A 24,431-nucleotide genomic window follows, 5' to 3' on the forward strand; every position below is an offset into this window, starting at 1 on the left:
AATTATCTAACGATGATTTCGGTTGAACCAATGAAAATAATTGATCACGAGAATTTGATAAAAGAAGTCAGCCAAATATATGATAGACTGTTAAATGTTCTCTATCAAAGGAAAGGAAAAGGTAAAGAAACAAAATGAGCATTTGTAAAGTTTTTAAGTTTCAACTGGCTTTTCTGTAAACAACTACTGCGACTGGAATATATAAATTAATATAATTGGCAGTAAGATACTTACCCACTAAACGTCTCATGAATTCCTTTTTATTTCAAAAGGGCAAAAAAGTCAGAGGGGGACAATTGGGTGAAATAAAGATGCGCATGGGTGTTAACATATAAGCTTTACTTGCTGTCAGCAACGGTAATTATAATTTTAGCCAAATAGAATAAATCCACTCGACCAGAGTCTCTAGTATATGGTAAGTCTATGCCGGTAGGTGTTTCCCCCCTTTCCACGACCTTAACGCTAGGACCACCGCAGATCATATCCATTTAAGGTAAATAAGTGCTTCACTACCCCTTACTGTCCACGCAACAGAAATGATGCCTTCACGTGAGAACAAAGTGTATATTATTTGCAAAAGAGGGAGCGGCCTTTCTTCAGTTAATTCAAGATGGTGGGAGAGCAACACCTTCCGTTTGTCCTCTACGCAATTTTTACTGCTGTGCTTCTTAGTGAAGGAAGTCAAGGTATATTGGATAATTTTATGTTTATTAAGAATATGCGCTCTAACATGCTAATAGTTGTCGGCAATTTTCTTTGGCAAAATAATGTGGAAGTTTCATTTCGAGTAAGGTAGAAGGCATTGGAGGTGGGGCACGCACGGAAATAGGAAGGTCCTGAATACGAGCTTATACTGAAACGTTAAGGACTCTAGCTACGCTCAGTGCGTGTAACCTTTCATAAATCCACCAAATGCAATAGCCCAGAGGTAATAGGAGGCTATTTTAGCCTAAAAATTTATCACTCTTTCACAGAAGTCATTTTCAAAGCTGGAAAAATCAATACAACTACCAGGAACCCAGGGTTGTTCGCGTCTGAGAAAATCACATTCGCTAAACCTTTCTCTGGTGGAAAGCAAGTGAAAGTATTTGCCTCGTCTGGACACTCACTGAACAGCCAAACCCGTGGTAATGGTGCTGCTATTTGGGTGGAATCAGTAGATAGAACTCAATTCCGCGCTTGCATCTACGAGTACAGCAACGGCTCAAATACAACTGCTGAGATAAACTGGATTGCCCTACAATCTGCCCCTCAGGGGGCACAACTAGGAACCACTTCCTTGGGCTCTTGGACTACCGGAACAGAATGTAAGAAGATCTACTTTCCTCAGGTTAGTTTAATTTTGAAAAGAATATGTTCACTGTACAAAGTAACGTGATTGATTGCAAAAAGGAAGAATCCAGAACGGTCAGACAAAGTGGTCTTGCAAGATGAACAAAATAACGATATGCATAAGGTTACTACTCATTTGGAGAAAATTTCTATTAATTATAGTCTGGAAATGTATCATTTCTTCGAGTTCTCAGAAAGATGTATATTAAAAGAGAGTTTTTCCTATGATAAAACCATTGAATGAACAAGGTCAGTTTGTTAATACATCCTTCTCCCTTTTCCTTTTGCTGCATTTTGATTGTTTGTTTTTGGGACGCCCAGTGTTACGGCTAAGTCATACGCGCAGTTGAATGTATTAGAGGAGAAGGTAGGATAAATTGTTTTGATTCGCCAATTAAAAGTTGATTGTTGGTGTGGTTCCCTGCTAATCGCACTCGGCCTTTGCCACACAAATGGAACTTTCATCTTGCCGTTGAGAAGCCAAATCCGATTTCGTTTTGCAATAAAGGACATTCTTGGATTCCTGACAGATGACACTCTAAAATAATATTACTGTCAAACATTTTCTTTGGCTCAAACGCAAAGAACATAATGCATACCTCCTTTGATGTTGAAAAGCGTTGTCCTGACCCTTCATCATGAAATTATTTGTTCAAACGCTGGACGTGTGTTCACTTCTGTAGAATCATTTTCCTATCCGACAGAAGTTCTTTAACATTATATAACAGACGCATAATGATCGATTGGCAACGCATTTGAATAAAGAAATATTAAGCACAAATAATCTTTTGGTTGACACTACGCTCTAACTTGGCCTTTATAATGGTAAAGTTAGTTTCCAATTGCTATATAATCTATTAGTTTATAAAACAATAACACGGAACGCGTCAAACATTGTTTAACTTGTTGTAAATTTTCAGTTAAAATGGATTTCATTTAGAAATATTAAGGTTGCAAAACAAAGAGATTTTACAGTCAGTCACCGTGAATGATTTATTATTTTTGGCGTTTTCTTTGTTAAAGAATTTGATAACGTTGTTCTTCAAACGCGATGTGCGTGCCGGTACCAAACGGAAATACATTTTAGCTCTCACTTTTTTTTTTTTTTTTTTTTTTTTTGTCACTTTCCTCTGTCTAGAATTTTCAGTGCTCTTTTATTTGTAATTCAGCAAAATTTTTCTCCTTATTTTTGGCACTATGATAATAGTATATTATTATTATTATTATTAATATTATTATTATTATTGTTATAGCAATATTATTACTGGTTCAATTTTGACTAATCCTTTTTTCTTTTTCTTTTCTTTTCTTTTTTTTTTTTTATTTAAAGCGTTTTTTGACCTCTCCAACTTTACTTGCAACTCCAAGTCACCAGTTTCCTGAGAGACCTCAAGACGCCATGGCAGTGTGGGTGGAGGAGTTGACCGAAGACAGTTTCAAAATCTGCCTCAGGGAAGTAAAGATTTTCGACGGACTTCACAAAGGCATTGCTATTGTGAGCTTGAAATTTTAAATTGCTTTTCAAAGATCTTTTAAGATTTCCATTCAATTATTTTTTCTGCAATGAGCTTCCCAAAGACGCTTATTTGCTCTTAAGTTTATCATAATCACAAGAAAAATGGTCGAAGTTATCATAGATTTGTAAAGTTCTTACGTATTAAGTTATAGCAATAAATAAATATGCCAAAATTTTAAGTCCAGTTCTTTTTAATATGTAATTTCGAATTTGGTAAAACATTGAAGAAAAAATACATTCCCCAAGTATATTTCTGTTACCATTTACTGCTTTGGAAGTCAGCTGGAACGCTTTCTAGCTTGAACCTTAGTATAAGTAATTAAACGATTTAATGAGCTATATTTTAGTACTCGTTTAAATGAATTGAAATCAGGTTCCTTCTTCCGTAAAACTTTAGTGTTATGCAGACCGCGGGGAAGGGGCTTTTGCCAGGCTCCAAACTTAAGGCTCATGCTTAATGAGTACCAAGCTTAGCAATCTTCCTAAAACTTGTCTGGAAACATTTGTCCCCAATGTCAAAGTGTTCGCTGCCACCGATTGTTGACAGCCATATTTTGCAAAATTTGGAATTTTCACTTTAATGCGTTTCTTTCTTTTTTTCTAGATTTTCTGATTGGCGTAAATGATAAAAAATTGTTAAAGAGAAAATTGTAAAAATGCAATCAAGGTTTTTGAAGAAAATTAATGTACAGAAGTGTTGAGATAATTTTCCAAGAATGTTCATTTCCTTCTGACTTTTATTGCTGGCACATTAAGTTTGCTTTCAGAATATTCTTCTACACACAAATAAGCAAAACAAATACATTTAACTTGTTCAAAATCAATTAAACGGTGAAAATGTATTCTTCAAATATCCTAAGGGTGTCTATTTAAGATCTGCAATTCAGGGACAGTGTTCAGTTAGTTTTATTTGAATTGACAACAAGATAGACTCTGTAATATCGGTAAGGCTTATCGCTACGAAATTGTTACAAATATTCTTTAGTGGGGCAAGTGTCTTCAGCCTTCACTTAATGACACGATAGTGGAGTTCAATTCAAACATTCCATCGACGAAACTGGATTGAAATGCTCTCATTTCTTACAGATGCATGCCCGACTGAAAGTTCCAGTTCCTCCTGTTCATCATCCTGTCACTTCTGTTGTTAAGGGCATTAATCAGTGTTAGCCTACTTCGCAATTTAATCAGACACCTTCCCATTTAAGTGTTTTCTATTATATTCAAGCTGAAGTCACACTACATAATTTTGTCGGTCGGTTTATCTCAAGATGTTAGATATGTTGAGCACTTTATTATGACCAAATTATCTGGTCTAGCTATATTATTATATGCGGTTTTTGAGTTATAGGGGACGTGCTTCTAAACTCTCCCCTCCCCCCCCCCCCCCCTTCAGCTTAATAGCAGACACCTGATTTAGTAACATCATATGGCAAAAACGGCTTCAAATTTCTAAAATATGATTTTTTATTTCATTGCTACAGAACTGGATGGCTTATACAAACCTCAGTATTGGAAACTTCACATTAACTGACAGCCTCTTGTTTACGAATTATAACTTGTTATCTCAGCAAGCTAACCACGCCTTTTGCCAGGTACGAAAGTAAATTGTTATGTTGGTAAATGGCCGGGGCACTAAAATTTATTTCCATTAAAAAATTAGAAGACAGGATGATGTTCCTTTTTAACAGAACCAATAAACAACTAATGCTTAAGTTGTTCTAAATATTCTGCGTTGTGTGTTAATTCATGGTCAGGAGTAGTCTGCGAAACAAGTCGAAACTTGCTTGTTAAAGTCTTTTGTTCATTTTATTTATAATTCTCATGTTTTGCCATTTATCTTGAATAAAAAAGTTGTTTGTAACAAGCTATATCTTTCTTTGACAGCATATCAACTTTACAGATGAATTCTATGCTCCTCCTGTGGTGATAGTGACGGCAAAACGCATCAATAACGATTCGCGTTTGTCTGGATGTAACGCAATCACCGCTTGGGTCGAGGTAACATTGTTTTACAAACTTGCAGATAGCAAAAGATTAATTTAACGTTGAATCTTAATAAATATGATCAATCCATGCAGTGATAAAAGAAAAGAAATCCCAGATTGACAAGAAAGACAGAAAGTGTAAGAAAATCTTTTCACAAAGTTTAACGCCACACTAGTATCTGTTATTAGTGGTTTTCACTTGACGTCATCAAAATGAATACAAATTCATCAGTTATAGAGCAGCATAACCCATATTTTTACAAACTGTCTGTTCGAAAGGGCTCTTAGTTTTGACAGTGATAAACTACGCTGTTAATTTTTAACCTTTTGCGTGACGCGGCATTTGAAGGATCTGGAAGGGCCTAGAAAACTGTGATTTGGGTTAGAAAATTGTCTCCTTTTTTTGAGATTGTGCCATCCCAAACGCAGACATTTTTGTTGGTTTCTGACCGCTATATTGGTGCCCCTCTGAGGAACAACAACATCAAGTTCTGTAAATTTGGGGAAAAAAATGTATCAGTATTTCCGCATAACAGGAAATATCACAAAGGCCTGAGTCCTTGCAAAGGTTTTTTGAATATATTTATTTATCTTCTTTCATTTCCCAGATTCTGGACTTTCTTTATCACACAGAATCGATTTCCATTTTTGATGGAGTGACAGTGATAACCGGTTCAAAGGAATTGGAGGATGAATAAAATGTTCAAACCAAATCAATTTTTTTTTAGCAGCTACGAGTCCTCTTACTGATTCCTTAACATTCAAACAACTTTTTATATCTGTGGTTAACCGTGCAGTTTTCGTCAAAGTTTCTCATCACCTTTACGTTTTGATCGTTTGTTTAGTAAAATTTTCAACACTGCTTTGGAGTAATAATGTTATTAGCAGTCTCGATTTTCTACCCTTAGTACACTTCCACCGCAAAAACAGAGATTTGTGTTCGAGTCTATGAAACCAAGAGCAAGGATACCATAAAAGTCGATTATCTGATTACTGGAGGTAGGTATATCACCCAGTAATGTAATAATCGGCCACTAATGTATTACTAACCACTAATGTAATAAAAAAAGTTAACCACTAATGTGGTAACATTCTAACCTTTAAAATAATAAAAAACTTAACCACTAATGTGATAACTTTGCGACCATTCATGAAACAAACTCAAAGAGAACAGCTAATTGTTTTTTTGAGATTATCAGGATTTAGAAGATCATATGGTGCACGGCAAAAAAGTAATCATACGACCTCCTGCTTTGATGTCAAGTAATGCCGTTTCAACCAAGAGAATATAGTCTCTTGGTTTCAACGCAATAAGTCATTTAGGACTTGTTCCATACACTTGTTCCCTTTTACTTGAAGAATTTAAAATCTACTTCTCTTGAATTATTTCTTAGCTAATTTAGGCTCTAGTGTAAAGACTAATATTGTCACTTTGTCTCGTTAACACTAACAGATCCTTTAGATAGAAGATTGGTGTTTAATTTATAAGCGTCAGCTCAACATGAATTCCCGGTAACAAGAATGATAGCATCGATCATTCACCTCACTATTTTCCTCTTTCTCTCCCTCGCTATTTTCGGTAAAACTTCGTTGAAATTAAAGTAAAAGCAAAAAAAACAGCATGAACAACAACAATACTCTTATAGACCAAATCCAAATCTCGGTATTAGCACTTTCCGTTAGATATATTATGCACACAAAATTAATGATAATTATGCATCTTTTGTTTTACACAGACCTGGATCCTTGTATAGATGGCGTACACTGTGATTATCATGGTCTATGCAAAGCTTTTGGACCATACGATGCCCGCTGTGTGTGCATAGACAGTTGCCCATCTTATCAAGAGCCTATCTGTTCTTCTAACGGAACGACGTATGACAACAAGTGTCTCTTTAAGCAGGAAATGTGTTTGTTACAGCTGAACTTTACTGTGCAGCATCCTGGGAGCTGTGAAGGTATCAGTGATCTCGTAATTTATGGTATCAATTGCCATTTAATTCAATCTCCCAAATTAACAACACCGAAAAAAAGAAACGTCAAAAAGTCTTCACTAACAACGTATCGATATCACATCTTCTGAATCTCTATCATCAGTACCAGTTGAAAGTCGTTTTAAAGGTATAAACTGGTTATTAAAGCGAAGCTGATCTCTGAACATATTTCTATAGCAAAAGCACAAACGAGGAAATTTTACCGTGACACGATTTAATTAAAGCAAAAAAATTCGTAGTTTTAGTAACGTAAAAAGTGAAAAACTGAGGTCATTTAGTAAGGTGAACATCAGTTTATGACTTAAAAAAATATATAATCTTGTCTAAAGAGGAGCTCGAGACAAATCGCCTCATGACAACTCGAACCCTCTCATTCCGTTTTTTTTTTTTTCTTTACATTTGCGTTTTTGTACTACTTTTCAGGGTTCCCATTTCAGCGTGACCGGCGTCACATGCCTCATATACCTTCCTTGGGATACTCTCACTGTGAAGTAATTGGTTTCCGACCATTTGTGTTCTACCCTGATAAACCCGTTCAAGTGCAGGTAACTGTCAATCACATCGATACAAGGGACATGAATTACGTCCACGATGCTGCTGTGTCGTGGATTGAAGATGTGACCTACGAACAATTCACTGCGTGCGTGATGGCGGCTGGTTTCAACGAGCGCAGGTCCCGTGCTAATGTGTCCATAGACTGGATAGCTTATCAAGGAGCCCCAGAAGGTGGGGTCAGTGGAGAGGTGCGCATGTCACAGTGGTGGACTGGAACAACATGCAAGACAGTGCGTTTTCCTTCAGTAAGCGATTTTTTCCACTTCTCTAAAATGTGCTTTACTTTATTTATTGTTACCTTGGTTTGTTAAAGTTTTGCCTGGTTGCACTGAATAACTAGGGAGAAAACTAAGAGTGATTTACACGCAAAAAGTATAATTTTATACCTACGTTTTAGCGACGACGGCAAACCTCCCTGAATTTCGTCGTCGACGAAGGCTGGACGACGTTTTGACAACTTAACGCATGCCCAGGTTCGCGCGGCAAATTTCACTTCAATTCCGGTCGGCGTCGTCGTCCCATTTCGTCGTCGTTGCTAAGGTCCCTAATTACTATCGTTCTACTTCCAAGTTGGCCAAGGCCTAAATGTCATAAATTTCTAAATGTAAAAATATTTTGTTCTAAATGTAATAACAACTTGCCCTAAATGTAATAGACTCTTTTAAGTTGCCAATTAACATCTGTACAGTAATTTCGCGAATAAGCGCCGCAGTTGGGGGCGAGGAAGTTTAATAAGCGCTGCGGCGCTTAGTTGCGTAAATACGGTACTAGGCGGTATTATTATGGTATTAAGCACTGCCCTCAAATAAGCGCCGTGAGGTTAATTAGCGTAAATTCGGTACATTTCTTTCTGCACTGTAGAATAGCTCTAAATGCGAAGGTTATCCGTTCCACGCAAACGAAACCCGAGTCTGTTTCGACTATAAAATTCAATTGGATTTGATGCTCTTTCTCCTGTAACCTCGCAAAAAGATTTTGGAGTAACGGTTGCTGGTGACCTTACGTGGAACCAGTACATAAACAATGTTATCTCTTAAGTACAGTGCTACTGAACATTAGGATTTCTTCGAAGTGACACACCTGCCGCGATTTTGACACTGACAGACACCAGTAGACTTTTGTACCTTTCATTCGACAGATCTCCCCTGAATCTGGGCACCTTACACGGGACGAAAAATTGGATTTACTGCACTTTTGACACGAGTCAAAAGTTAAGTCAAATATGGTACTGGCTTTGACTTCACCTTTGACGCGCGTCAAAGATGTTGCCAAATATATAAGTTCTTTGCTTACTCCTTTGACCTCGGTAAAGGTGAAGTCAAATTGTTAACAACTTTGACTTCTCCTTTGACGCGCGTCAAAGATGAAGTCAGATGAATCAATACTTTGCTATTCCTTTAACCCTTATCAAAGTCGTTGTCAAATATGCTGTTAACTTTGACTTTACCTTTGACGCACGTCAAAGATGAAGTCAAAAGTGTAGTGGCTGTGACCATACCTTTGATACTAGTCAAAAATGAAGTCAAATACGACCGCTACACTTTTACAACACTCTTGAATGGTGCTGAAAGGTGAGAGCAAATATGCAATGAATTACGTCTACAAACACTTATGTCGAAACTGATATTGAGAAAGGAAATTAAAAAGCTGTATTTGAATACTGTTTTAAAGATATTTATACAATACCGAACACGGGCGAGTAATCATTGTAATTGCTGTTTTATAATTATTTTTGAAAATGTTCTAGAATATGTACTTTTTGGAAGTGATTTTTTTTTTTGTCTTATCTTGAGTGGAACATTTTCTCCTTGATGATCAATATACCATGTAATAACAGCGACGCAAAACAATGACTCAACAATTGGACGATGGAAGACTGAACCCAAGCAAGACACCCTGTTTTTGGCGCGAAATTGTCGCGGCTGCAAACTCTCTCCGCCCGCGCAAATAAAACAAACTACGCAGATCTGAAGAAAACAAAAGCTGCTTTTTCGTACGAAGCAGTCCAGCTTTTGTTAACAAATATTTTCACCCTTATCTTTGATAGAGTCTAGACCACAAACTTGTTCAAAAGGTACGTGTCATTCTTTTGTATGTGTTCATGCAATAGTTGTTCTTCAAACTTCATAGTTGTTTTACTGTGTTAAGCTTACGAAAACCAACTCCGAACAGGCGTGTATGTCGTGCTTGGGAGCTTTTGTGATTGTAAATCTGGTTCAGAAAACTATAAATTTTTCTATATTACAGTAAAGTTTACATTAGATCAAGCCCTTTTTTCTTAATAGGGTTAGTGCATTTCTGCAAAAGTAATAGCTGGCTTATATTTCACAATGCAATTCAAGTCAAAACTCCATGCGAGAACCTACTAACATAAAGATTATAAACCAACTCTGGTTTTTCTAACAGTTATACTTAACTACGAAAAGTACTTCAGGGTAATGAATAAGTACATATATTTTTTTTCACGGACAGTGTACTTCAATAAAATATCTGTACCAGACTTTGATGGGCATATTACTGAAGAAAGTACATAAGCTTATTTGAACAGGATTCAGTGCAGTTTATCAAACAAAGAAGAGTGGTTATTTGAAGACTTCGGATGTTTTACAGACGTGAGTATCTCTTTCTATTGATTTTTCTGGGTTCTATACGTAATGGGGCTCAGGCTGCATAATTTTTAAAATATTCCATTAGTTTTTGTGCCACCACAGTGGTAGCTAGGTATGTTTCAACATTTAATAATAGGGAGTTTAAGATACGGCGACTACGGACTACGGCTACGGATAAATATGCTACTGCGCATGATCAAAACCACGTGACTGTTCATTTTTCCCGCGTAGTCCTGCGGCTACGGTGAGTTGTTGAGCTGTTTCGCGTAGTCGGGACTACGGAGAACATTTTGCTCGTATTTTGCCGTCTCGGTAATTCAAGAATCTCGTCTTTTCGAAAAAAAGTTTTCAATTCACCTGCTTTAAGTGAGAGGAAAGCGAAATATGTAAGTTGTGTCTAATTTCTGCTCAGATTTACGCCTTTAATCCACTGTTGTGACTACATTTTTATCTAGCTAAGCTCATGTTTAAATAATAAGCTTAGCTGTTTATACGCAGAATTCAGATTGACGGCCTAGGAGAAGAGAAATCATGCAGGTAATTTACTTTCTCTTCGCACTTGAAAAGTTTCAATGTTTGTTCGAACGGATTAGTGAGTCTTTGTACCTGTGTAACCTTTATTTATGCGAGTTTTTGTATCGCGCCATTTGCTGAATGAAAATGATGTAAACATGCTCGAGACAATCGAAACTCAGCATTTCAGTACTTCAAACTACATCAGGTCAGTAGTCGGAGAAGTCCATCTTCTAAATCTAATAAATGAGCTATTACTATTTCTGGCTATATCTTTAATATTTGACATAAGTATTCATGGGCGAAAAAGTAAAACCTGTGTAACCAAAACTTTGTTTACCAATTTCACCCGACGTAATTGCTTCCTTCAAGTATGGAAGAATCTGTTCATTGTTCTAAAGATAAGATCACATGCAAAACTGACTTGCATTTTTGTCAACTGTGATGAAAACAAGAAAATCTTTGCGTGTTGTTTCCCTCTCCGCCTCTTCTGTTGTAGTCTACTGTCTGTAGTGCAATCTTAACGTTCTATATTTGCACGACTCAACCCAGTACTACGAACAAAGGACAACGCTCGTCCAGCCGTAGTTCGTAGTCCGTAGTCTCCGTATCTTAAACTCCCTATTAATCATTCAAACATACCGAGCTGTCCCTTCTTTATTGTGACTGGACAATAACTTTTTAAAATGGCCTGCGTAGCAAGCTTTTCCGCGCGAGTTTTCTGCAAGAGACTAAGTTTGAAGAGGGCAAAAAAAAAAGAGGAAGGAGTGGCCGGGAGGGGCTAACTCGCGCAATAACTCGATTGGAAACGCTTGTTATGCAGGCTAGGTATAATATAAAGTGTTTCTTTAGTTTAATTTTAAGCTTTGGGCATGGAGGGAAATTTTCATTGAATTTTCCTGGACTTAATTAAGTGATAATAAGGCTCGATTCAAACGTCAAATTTCACAAATGACGATGCATGTACACGAAATGTAATGTTCCCATTCAAAAGCATTAGGTGCGCTACACATTTTTAACCGGGTCTTTAAGTTTTGATAAAGGTAAAGAGAAAGGGGAATTTTCTGCAGGAGAGGAGCCATAGTAAAAAGGGAGTAGGGCCGAAAAATTATTTGAAACACTACCACTGAATTTTTTATCTCAAATTGCTATGTTCTTTTACAATTATTTCACAGATAAAAGAAACAAGGCAAAGTGATAAGTCTCCAGTGGAACGAAACACACAACAGAGGAGGATTGAAGTTAGCTACATGGCGTTTGTCTTTCACTTACATCAAGAATCAAAAGCACTTCAGAATGAAAATCTTCGCAAAGATAACATCAAGACAGATGGGCTCCTGATCAAGAACATTTCTTACTTACCATGATTTTTGCACTGGCTTGCGTGAAAAAAGTGTTTTAAACCATTTTGCAGGTTGCCGTCCGTGACAACAGCGTGTATCTGGAACATTTATAGTGCTTCAAAAATTTGCGGCAGTCATTATGATTGTCCATTGACTGACGGCAATGAGTAACTTTAGACAATAAATCGTGAAAAGTTTTTAAAAAATCATTTTTATGCGTTTAAGTTTTAATCGGAATTATTCAGCTTTCTAATCATCTAATGAGGTTTTAGGACAATAAAGTACAAGATTAAGAACTCAGTCTCTTATCTGTCCACCTTTTTAAACGGTATCCAGGTCGCAATTGAATTTGATTGAAATCTCAAGTTGGATTCTAGCCTGTATATCAAGCGCTTATGACTAGCGAGGCAATAACGCGGCATTCGCGCGAAGCGCGAGGCGAACGCGGAATTCACGCGAAGCGCGAGACGAGCGAGAGGCGCGATGCGAGGGGAGGAAAAAAACCAAACATATTTGGCAACACCTTTATTAAACCTTTGACTTGAATCTCAGACGCATTTGACGACAACTTTGTCACACATTTGACCTGAGGCTCAGACACATTTGACGACACTTTTCACAAGCCTTTGACTTTAATCACAGACATAACTTTACCGCGCTTTTGTCACACCTTTGACCTGAATCTCAGACATATTTGACGACGCCTTTGATAGGAGTACAAATGCTAATGAAATATACCTTTGACGCGCGTCAAAGGTAGGGGTTAAAGGCGAGACAAAAACGGCCTTTATCGCCTGAAGACTCGCCTTTGACCGCGAGCAAAGGTAAACATTTGTCGCGCGTCAAAGTTGTACAAAGGTGTGCAAAGGTGGCCTTTATCGCCCGTTTGACTTCACCTTTGACGTTCGGTAAATCCGTTTTTTCGTCCCGTGTTAATCTATAGGAAACATCTCTAAAGTTGAAAGTCTTCAATGAAGAGCTACAAAATGTATGTTAAACTTGAGTTGAACGGATTCTACCAGCTTCCAGGAGAGGCTTATGATATTAAACTGAACCTCTTGCCTATTCTTTTGTTTATGAAATCAATGATCTTCTTTTCAATTCTACTTCAGATGCCGATTAGGTCACTACAGTATCTGTCATAATGATTTTGTACAGCAGCTTAGTTTTAGATTTTTCAATTTCTAAGTGCCGCACTACATTGTTTTAAACTAGTTATTGTAATCGTTTACCTATTAGTTATGGAATTATCTACCAGCATCTATCTGCTCTGTTTTAATCTCAATAAATACAAATTCGTCAAGTCCCTGAGCTCCATGGACACGAACAGAGTGCCTTCGCTAAACTTTACGACGTCAACATTTTCAGCACGTGAAAATCAATCTGCCCCAAGTGCTGCGTTGCACGTAACACTCATGTCTTTGAAGTAATATATGCTGTTACTACAGTTACAATTAATGTCTTTTTAACACTCATGATATTTTTTTAGCCTTCTTGGATAATTTAATAGATTTAGTGTACTTATGTAGTCATTTATGAAAATAATTGTTTCTTAAAGGCACACTTTAACTGAGGCCTCGGTCTGTTGTGTCACCCTCGCCATTGGTTTTGTTTTCGCTTGGTACAATTTTATTTATTTATTTATTTAGTTATTTATTTATTTATTTATGTTTGTTTTGTAAAAGGATCAAATGCTACACTACAATACGTCAACATACACACACAAAAAATAGAGGTCTCGCTCCGGCAATATACACACCATCTTAGAGGGTGTGCTCACGGTTCGGTTCATGGTACATCCAATTCAAAACTAACAGACCGGTACTTTTTTTGTTATGCGGTCATAACACATGAAAACCGGACAACTGTTTTTAAAGTACAGATGCAGACAAAACGTTACCTGCTTGAAGAAAAGCTAGTACCAGACGCCTTCTTCACTTTGTCTTTGTCACTACCTAGTAAGGAAGTGTTTTAATTGCTTAATTAATTGATTATTATAAAATAAGTTATTTAAAATGTTATAGATTTAAATTTTTATTCACAACATGGCTTGCTTAGAAAATTTGATACAAGTAATTTTTCTGTGTGAGTTTAGTTTCCAAAGGAGCCTTCAGTTTTTGTGACCGTTGCACATCACCATGCAGGACTGAAGAGAGACGCTGCCAGTATTTGGTTGGAGGATATCACGCGATCTTCCTTTAAAATATGTTTAAGGGAACTGCAGAATTACGCGGGCTCACATGAGGACATCTATGTCGTATGTAGTATACTTCATTTTTTCTCCTTTTTACGTCCTATTCTCAGCATTATATTGTTGTGCGATGAGTTGTCTCAAATTATGTCGTTGCCCAGCGGTGCAGGGCAACCTGACAACATGATGTAGCGAATTTTCTCTTTCTTTCCATTTTTCTTTTCTTTTCTTTTTTTTTTTTTCTCTTTTCACAGAACTGGTTGGCTTTTTCGTCACTTGACAAGCCCATGTTCTCAGAACACAGCTCAGTTTATTTTGCAAACTCTCAGAAGCCTGCAGCCTGGAACAATAACGCATTCTGCAAGGTCAGTATAAATCATATCTCGCTTGGCTTTATTTTGTCACGTTTTCACCATACGTTAATTTGACGGCTCTTTTCATCGATTTTGAAATTCATTGTATGTTCTTTTATTAGGATATTTCCTTTACCAAATTGTACAAGAAAGCCCCAAGTGTATTTGTATCTGCGAATCACACTTCCAGTGGGGGAGGTCAGGATCCAATGCACAATTCCATAACCGCTTGGGTTGAGGTGAGTCAGTGACTGCTAAGTGAGCGCTTTGAAAACAACCTGGAGGTATGGAACGGTATTGTGAGCTTGTGATCCGTGTTGAGCTTTCTTTCATGGCAGCAAACTAATAACGATTATAAAGTGTAGGAAGTGGTTCAGTAATAAAAAGACTTGTGCTAAAAAAATGATTGAACTAACATGGCTCCACACTTGTTTTCTTGCCTCTAAAGTTGTACGTTTTCCTTAATTTACGTTATAGTTCCTTAATTTACGCCACATCTCCTTTGTTCCCGGGGGATTTCAGTGAGAAGACTAAGACCAATGGTGCGCCAAAATGGCAGCAACTTTGAACGTTTAAGAAAAAATTCTAAACAAAAAAACAACTTTGTGTTCGCATCGCAAAATTTTTCCGCAGACGAGGTTCTCGCGGTAAAGCTTACTTTATTATAATAATAATAATAATAATAATAATAATAAATTTTAGGTTATGGGCACTAAAGCAGTTTCAATGACGTAATGACTAAACGCAGTACTTTAAAAGTAGATAAAACTACAAACAGTAGTCAGTAGCAGATTAATTTTTTGTCGAGACTAAGACATGATAATTTAGGATTGGTGAATTAAAAAATGTACAAATGATCATCTGTTTTTATTTATTTATTTTTCATTTTAAATTTTAGTACATCAATACAACAGGAGCTCGAGTGTGTACAAAGGAATTGTACGACTCAAAGTACGACCCTCTCTCCGTATCATATACTGTCTTGTCAGGTAAAGGGCGACATCCTTATTAGACTAGAAACTCTTTTACATATTAGTTACAGCTAACTTAATATTAACCAACAATATTAACCTGAAAGGCGGTGCTTAAGGTAGTCCTAAACCGGATTATCCCAGCACCCATTAAAGCGTAGATGACATTGCAAGGGTGGATTTCTTTTACTGAGACGCCTCGGTGTGACAAAGTTTTCTTTGTTGCAGTTTTGAAGCACTTTTTGAACTTGATGCGCATAAATTAGTACACTGCATATACTGTTAGTATGGTTTCATCATAGTTATTAGAGGAGACTGGTTATGAAAAGCGGCAAACATCAATGATAAAAACAACAGTGCTGCAGTTTATGTTGGAAGCACCCTGAAAGTGCACAATCCTTTGTTTTCTGTTGGCAAATTGTTACGGAATAAATTAATGCAACGTTTTTATTGGTCAATACAATCAAAATGATAGGAATTCTTTTGAACGTTGTGCACTTTCAGGTCCACAAAAACATATAACAAAGGAGTCTGACGGGTTTCATAAACATTCCACTCAATTAACTATGGGTTTCATGCAGCTTTTAAGTGTCTTTAGCTCAGATTAAAGGTAGGATCTCGATATATTTATGTTTATCAAACGTAAGGTACATAGAGTGATAACTATTCGAGGTAACTGGGTATCTTAATTCCACAAATGTTGCATCTATTTCGAATTCCCAGGTATTTGCCAGCCAGGTTGGAGCTATTTTAGTGGCTACTGTTACTTTACAAGTCGCACTTGTAGCTCGTGGCTCACTGCTGTATCAAACTGTTCTACGATGAGTTCCAGTTTGGTAACAGTTCACAACCAAAATGAAAACGTGTATATTCAACACCGTCCCAACGGAGAGAGATCCTGGATTGGACTCAATGACCGAAGTGTGGAGGGCTCCTTTGTGTGGACAAACAAAGAAATAAGTAGTTTTAGGTTCTGGGCCCCACAGCAACCAAACGACTGGAAAAACGAAGATTGTGTTCACACTCTTGGAGCCAGGCATGGTTACACTTGGAATGATGTGCCTTGTCATAACTGCTATAACTACACTTGTTTTAAAGGTATTAGGCATACTAAGATCATTAATAATTATGTTTTATGAACCTCAGTTAGTAGATAGTGCCCAAAGACATTCAACTACATTAACTTTGAATTATATATTAAATGGTTCAACGAACATGAGCTTAGGGCAAGCTTTGTAAGATCCTTTCTGCGAGTCACGTTTTTACCATATGTTCTTTCTCTCGACAGTTAGTTACAGAGCTATATATAAAGGAAAGAAATTCTTAACTTTTAGGACAGGATGAGAGTAAAGATTGTTTAATTTCTTCACTATGTGATTTTCCCTTTTAGACTTGGATGAATGTACCACTGGTTCCCATTCCTGTAACGTCAATTCCGTTTGCCAGAATAACGAGGGTTCATACACATGCACGTGTAAGGCCGGGTACACAGGAGATGGAAAAACCTGCAATGGTATATTAGATAATAAGTAAACTGAGGCCGCGTCCACACGAATCGGGGCACTTTTGAAACGACATATCTTTTTGCCCAGATTCGTGCAAACGGAGTCTTAAACCACTCTGAGCGGTTTTAAAAAGATGCTGTTTCGGTGAGCGGATTCACTTGTTTCGTGTTGACGGAATGCTGATTCGTGTAAAAAAAAAAAAGGCAAAAGGCAAAAGGCAGTTCTCAAAAATATCCGGTTCATGTCGACGGATTCTGAGAAGGCAATAAAGCCAAACAATGGCTAAAGGGTGCAATTCCTACCCGGTGTGAAATAAACCCTTAACACTGTCACCTGCCTTGTTTCGCAGAAAAAAAATGGAATACTTTGACCTTAGCGACCAGGTGTAAACTATCAAATAATTCAAAATACTTCTGCGTTTTTGATTGCGTATTCTCCCCGGCAATTTCTCAAAACCAGCTACCGTTAACCAAACGTGGAAGATGTTTGCTGATATCCTCAGAGATGAGACTTGTAAGACATCCTCGGAGACCTAGGGGCAGTTAGTTACGCCGTTTCTCTCGACTCGAATGAGGCCCCGGCTATACGAATCCAAAAACCGCATATTTCTTTACACAACCGTATTCGTATGGACGAGACCTTAAACCTATCTGGAGCGCGGTTTAAAAAAGATGCGGCTTCGGTGAAAGGATTCATAGGCTTTACGTGGACGAAAGGACGGTTCGTGTTAAAAAAAAAAAAAAAAAATGGCTGTTCCAAAAATATCCGGATTTGTGTGGAACCTGGCTTGACTGCCCCTGGGTTCCCAAGAATTTTAACGGTTAATTATTTATCGAACAAAGGACAGCCGAAGGCTTGGTAGTTTGGTTTTGGTAATGCTGGAGAAAATGGCGAAGAAAAAAAAAAGAGAGAGCCGAACTACTGCCTAATGGCAAAGCAAACAAACAGCAAACAAACAGCAAACATACCACTCAACCGATGACAGCTGCTCATGAAGATAATTATTTTCCGGCTAGACTAAACGTGCCCTTATATCCTGAATTTTCCGAGAAAGAGGCAAATGTTTTGCAGACGAAACTTTATATCGATGAAGAAAAGCATGATTTAAAGTTTTGAAATACCTTCAATCACAGGGTCCAGAGGAGTTTCCTGCGAATAAATGAATTACTTATTGTCTCAACTTTGAAAACGTCTATACCTGTCGCTTAGCACGATTAATTAGCCCAATAGGATCTTAATGAATCTACTTTAAACGATTTCTTCGCTTCTTATCTGACCCAGATCGACTTTGTTGTTCGCCATCGTTCGCCACTTTGAAAATCAATAACCGCAAGCCATATCCTCGCTGGCGCACGGAAAGTCGCCCGAAGGGTGACCGAAGGCCGTCGCCCGAAGGAACGAACTTACAGTATATTTTATACTGTAAGCCGATCTTGCGAGCCCTCAGTCTCTATGTTTGCGGTCAATAGAATGTGTAACGAAACTGTAACGCGATCAAAATAACCCATTTTTTCAGAGGTTTTCGACGGGTTTTGATGTTCTAACGACAAACACATCTCTTCTGGACCCTGTGCTTCAATTAATATTTCTGCTTTGTATGATATGAAGAATTATGCAGGTCTCGAGGGGTTGGGGGGGGGTGGGGAGTGGAGGGGAAGGGGTAAGAGTAAGGAAGCTGAATAATTGATCAAAGTTACGCTGAACTGCCATCAGGCATATGCAAAATCTCTTATCTTTACGCCAAGCTTCACTACATTTTCCCAGATATCGACGAGTGTTCTTCCAACGCCCATAGCTGTGGCGTCAATGCGGTGTGTAACAATACTCTTGGATCGTATGCATGCGCATGTAAAGCAGGATATTCAGGAGATGGAAGAACATGCACTGGTAAGGCGTTTTGATCTTTTTCTAAAGGTGACATAGAAGAAAGGGAATACTGTCAATGACTCCTGTAAACTCGAGTACAGACAAAAAAGGTTTTTGGTAGGTCAGAAAACAACGAAACCAACAACAGAAACAATCATATACTTTGTTTAAAGGAGTTAACTTAGAGTACCGGCTGCCTGGTATAGCCATTAGACAGCCATTAGTAGCGAGGTTGCCAGCTGATGTGATCATTAAATGACAATAACCCATGAGAGCCCGTAAGCAGCAGTCTTTCGCGTGCGGGATCGGGGGCGCTGGTTTCGGAACGAGGGCGGGTGGGTATGCAGATGGGACTGTTATGATTAGGAGTATTATCATAGATTAGGGAGTGCCTTCGACATGGGTAAAACGCGGATAGTAAAGAAACTGAAGCATATTGTGAACTTTGAGACGTGGGGAGATTTAGTTGATAAACCCGGTTGGACAACAGAATTAGCAGTATGTGTTTTCCTGTGACAAAGTATGGGTAAATAGTAGAGACAAGATCAATGCATTATACAAAGAACTTTTATCGCGACTCCTTCGTCTTTGGATATGTGAAACTTTGGAGAGCTCTTCGCAAGGAAGAATAAACGTCAACACGATGCACTTGATGCGTCCACGAAAATTGGCGGTAGCCTTTCAAACTCTACCCTAAGAAAACAGCCGACATTTTGAGACGCTACAACTGGTTTTCCGGCGAAATGACGTCTGAGAAACGAGCTCAGAAACTCCATCCTAATGACGCGTCACTACCTAGATCTGTTTTGCTGAAAATTTGCTTCAAACAAGCAGAAGCACTATTTCGTGGGTAAAACAGTGGTAGCGTCGCGAAATTTCGGCTGTTTTCTCAGGCCATTCAAACTCATCACAAAGCAGCGCTCCATAATGAACGAACAAAATAGGCAAAATACGAAACCCAGGAAATGAAACGTAACACATCGTTTTAGCTTTCACTTTACCTGTCAGGTTCTATTTTCGGCAATATGCGTGTGTGTTAAATCTCATCCTTCTACGAGGGGCATATCCAGGAAAATTGTATTATTACTTATTTTCAAGCTGCCTGCCCAGAAACACGCTTTAAGTTAGGAAATTTCATTGACACGCACATGGCTAAGCAGATGATGCGATCACTAGACAAAACTTGATAAAAATCATGGTCTATTAAAGTCATTCCTCGAAATAAACCGCATGCTTATCATGTGACTATTTCATTTTCATTTAGTCCTTTTTTGTATACAGCTATTTCGAGAAAGGTTGTCGGGAAAGTGCACGCGACAATCCTGAAAGGCACTGTGGGTGGTTTTGAGTTTTCTTTTTTTCAAAGAAATCTGAAAGAATTGGCACTAAAGGCCATGAAAATGTGTTTGCGAATGGTAAGGGAAAGCAACAAAAGTAGGTTCGACAGCTACAGTCATCGGGAACAGTGCATTTATCATATCCCATATTACCTTTCGGGATTGTCGCGTGCACATTATTTCCGACAACCTTTATCGAAATAGCTGTATAGTGAAAGTACGTATCACCTCAATTCAAGGGAATTTCTTGTCGCATGCTTTCAAACTCTTCGTCTTCCCCAAAACGTGTTCAGTTCTGATTGGTTCCCATAGAATTTCTTTCCCTTACTTAACTACGTTCACAGCTCGACAACAAAAGAGAAACGTTTTTGCGATGAAAAGTCCTGAAAATAGAGCGGTACGCAACGAAAGAAAAACGCACGTGACGCACCCACGAGATTTTATTGGCTGCAAAGGCTGAGAGTGTGCAATGGACACAATTCCCTGCAAAAAATATATCTGTGAGCGCCATTTTAGTAACCATGGGAATGTTTGGAAGGTCAAAACGTCCTGGCTAGATCGTGTACAGGACACCCAAAAAAGAGAAACAGCCAACCACACACAAAATTGGGGGTTGCATTCTAGTCGAGCGCAAAAATGCTACGGAAAAATAGATTTAGGTTAGAAAAAAATGAAATGTTATTGTCGTCGTTCCTTTTTCCATGAAATGAAAACTTGTCAAGACAGTGCAAACTCAAACAATGTAAGTGCAATGGTTATTGTCCAGTAAGTGCAACGATTGTTGAAACCTGTTTTTGATCAAGCTTATGTTATTTCAGTCCGTTTTCCTTGTCTCCTGCTACCTCTTTACTGAGAAAATGGGCGTGATTATACTTATTGTTATTTTGTTTACTTCCAGATATTGACGAGTGTGCTAGCGGTACTGATGACTGTCACAGTTCACGTGCTTTATGTACAAACACAGTGGGATCGTTTAACTGTTCATGTAACAGTTCTTACATTGGAGATGGCAGAACTTGCAATCTACCATCAGGTAATTAGGAATGGATAACGAGGATAATATAAGTGGGAAGATTTTCTTTTATTAAACTCGTACACTAGTGAGTGATGCACCATGCGCTGACCTTGGCTGCTTGAACGGGGTTTTACGTTTAAAATACTTTGGCCGGTTTAAAAGGAAAGCTTTTGAGTCCTTCGACCACTGTATGGTCACGGGGAATACCCTTGTTTGTTAACGAAGTCCTGCAGGAAACGGCCTTGAGAGGGCACAGTATACGGGTCGACTTGAGGGCAATTCTACAAATACTTTAATGCAATTTATACTGTTACTTTAAGGGGAGTTGACTTTCTCAAGTTTGCCAATTAACTGCGATAGCAGTCACTTTCTCCATGAGAAACCAAACAACAATAACGAGGCGAATTATAAGAATTACCTATAATATTAGGAAATACACGTGCCAGTTTCTTAATAAGAAGTGCACGAACAATTAAAGAATCGTTTTTTTTTTTGTTTTTTGTTTTGTTTTTATTTTTCATTTCCGGTTTGATGGTAGTCTTATGGAGTCTTTCGAGTGGCATTCTTGATTTCGGTTCTGTAAAAGACTCATCATAGTGCCCGCCAAACAAATCTTGCGGTACTATATTTTGAGCAACAGGGTAGGATAATGAGGACCCTGCTACGCTTTCTTTTGTCTCTGGTCAAATAACGGATTCAACGATCGACTTTTTTGCGTATGTTCTATAGTATTTTGTTTTTCTTTGTTTGTTTTTACATTTACGTAAATTTTAGCTACTTGTAAAAAAAGGGCCCAGATGGCTAAATATTCCGTACGTCATGAAGCCGAGCAAGACGGGAATAGCTGACACTTAAGTTGATATCGGGCATCCTTGCTCAATACGTTTAGAAACTACGTTTTCATTTTTAGTGACCTTGTATAAATATACTATAGTGGTTATACAGAGTGCTTATAAGAAAAAGACTTTTCAGTTAACAGTCTTTTGACAATAGAACTGGCACAGAAAGAATCTCAAAGTAGCGAATCAACGTACGCGAAAGGTTTATAATCAAGCTTTTGCTAGAACGTTTTTGTAAATGTCAGTATTGAGTCAGCTTCATGATTACAAAATTGATGTCGTTACCTGTAATTATAAATTATGGTCAATTCTGAAATATTCAAGCACTTTTTTATGTATGCACGGACCTATTTCCCCTGGGAAATACTTTGCAAAGCTAAAGGCGGTACATGAATCCATGTATTCCTGTATCAAAATTTAACGTCCTGTGTAACAGACTGAGATAACTCATCGGTTTACTGGCACAAGTTATGACGATGCCTAACATATACTGCTGATGGGTAATAATGTTTTCTTCCTGTGTTTTTGTTGGTCAACAGTGAGCATGTGGTTGGGGAAGTTAAAACGTGAAAAGTTCCCCTCTTTTACCTGGAGCTTGCCCCATATAAGGGAATGCGGATTCCGGAATCCAAGAAATTTTTGCTGGTGGAATTCAGAATCTGGGAAATTGCTTGTGGAATCCGGAATCCTAGGCTTTGGAATCTGGAATCCTTCTAAAGATTTAAATCCAGACTCCAAGGTTCCACTGTCAAAGACTGGAATTCAGTACCTAGAATCCGGAATTCAAGGCGTGGAATCCAGGATTCAAGACTGTCTTAGATTCCCTTACATAGAGCGATCGAGCTGATGTACAACTGAATGAAACGTTGCTAGCGGCTGTTGTTCTTTCTCTTCTTTTGTGTCAGAATGTCAGAACTACGGGAGTCTCAACAGCGGAACCCGAAGGACTTCGTATGGCTACGGCTATTACTGTGATAACGGTCTCGGCCCTGGATGGTTCCGTTTCCAGGGGTCTGCCGGCACAAGAATGGCAACATCATGTCCATCTTACCGAAGGTGTGGTACCTATGCTTCCGGCTGGCTAAGTGGAGGACACCCCTCAGTAGCGGACGGTCAGGTCACCAGGACGGTGTATTTTAATGATGGTTACTGCTATTCTTACTCAAAAAGAATCAAAGTGAGAAATTGTGGTTCATATTACGTGTACTATCTTAGTCGTACACCTACCTGTAATCTCCGTTACTGTGGCACTTACTAGACATAAATGCAAACAAAGTCTATATGTATACATATTCTATCATTTCACTAAAGTAGGCTTTATTTTAAAAAGAAAGTAACCAGCTAAAAAACGACTCTACTTACACTGTAACTTCAGTATCAATATCTGTTTATAATAACTTTAGCAAAGAAAGAAAAAAGTGAGATAGGACAACGTACCATTTTTAAGCCATTTTGCAGATTATAGCGCGTATAACGTAAACACTTTTATTATGTAATGGCGACTTAATTTTTAATAACACTATTCACAGAAGGCTTCACAAATGACTTAAATCAGGCCGATTACAAAACTTCTTGACGCAACTAGCCAAAAATGTCTAACTTGGAACCAGTCCTTTCGCGGCGTGAGACTTTTCCGCAAATTTCGAGCAAAAACAAGAAAAAAAATCATGTCAATGAAAACTTAGAAAAAGCTCCAAAACATGTTATATTAACTAAAAGAACACATCAATGCTAATTACTGAGTCTAACAACGCCATGCATTTGCTAAATAAACTGCGTTGGAGAACATTTTAGTTAAGATGTGGGAAAGGCGGGGTATGAAACTGCTTACTTACTTTTTGATCAGTACAGGGAAACACTCTGTAAAATCGGAAGCGAAATGGATATAAGGACTATGGGTACGGTCAACTCTCGTCTTGCGGAGAACCTGCTATTACGGGCACCCCGGCAATACTAACAGCAGCTAAATCCCTCCCTGTTGCGGACTCTTGTTTGCTATCAAGGACACTAACTCGCGGTCCCGAGGATAACCCCTGCAATAATAACAGTTGACCACACAAGGTTGAACCCTGATATTTGGACTATATTAGGATAGGAGTTTCATTGACCAGTAAAACCACAATTTAGAGACAGTAATAGACTTCTGCTCTTGTACGTTGGCGTAATTTTACTTACTGCCAGAATCCCTCGGGCTTTTCCTCACTTATGCAAATGAGGGCTTTGACATTAAAACCTCACCGTGATTACCAAAATTTTATAAAAGATTAATCGAAAGGAATTCTGGTCTATGCAGTAAAAGACGCCATCTCGCTTCATCATTGCACACGGGATATGAAGCAAAGACAGCTTATTAAGATCATTTTAAGAATATTAAAGAAGATACATCTTAGATATAATTACCTCTAGACAACTGGAAAAGACCGACTGTCAACTGACTTCTGTCTAGTAGTATGACGCAGTAGTGAATAAAAAAAATGCTGTTTGCCAGTTAATTGTTTTGCCTATGC

The 24,431-nt window shown here is 38.1% G+C and overlaps 1 protein-coding gene across 2 annotated transcripts; it reads left to right on the top strand.

Moving 5' to 3' along the window:
• Positions 1-554: 554 nt before the first annotated feature.
• On the top strand, positions 555-24,416 carry LOC140947015 (uncharacterized). 2 transcript variants are annotated; one of them, XM_073396094.1, is made up of 17 exons: positions 555-686; positions 975-1,330; positions 2,663-2,827; positions 4,330-4,440; positions 4,733-4,846; positions 5,742-5,832; positions 6,570-6,791; positions 7,251-7,627; positions 13,943-14,104; positions 14,293-14,403; positions 14,514-14,630; positions 15,290-15,380; positions 16,086-16,460; positions 16,753-16,875; positions 18,632-18,754; positions 20,969-21,103; positions 22,830-24,416. In XM_073396094.1, exons 1-17 carry the CDS (start codon positions 611-613, stop codon positions 23,180-23,182), a joined length of 3,102 nt encoding a protein of 1,033 aa, XP_073252195.1. In that variant the 5' UTR covers positions 555-610; the 3' UTR covers positions 23,183-24,416. The 2 variants fall into 2 exon arrangements, with proteins under 2 accessions (XP_073252195.1, XP_073252196.1); XM_073396095.1 differs by lacking the exon at positions 22,830-24,416 and adding an exon at positions 22,464-22,808.
• Positions 24,417-24,431: the final 15 nt, after the last annotated feature.

The sequence above is a fragment of the Porites lutea genome, chromosome 8 (assembly GCF_958299795.1).
Source record: "Porites lutea chromosome 8, jaPorLute2.1, whole genome shotgun sequence".
Classification (NCBI taxonomy): domain Eukaryota; kingdom Metazoa; phylum Cnidaria; class Anthozoa; order Scleractinia; family Poritidae; genus Porites; species Porites lutea.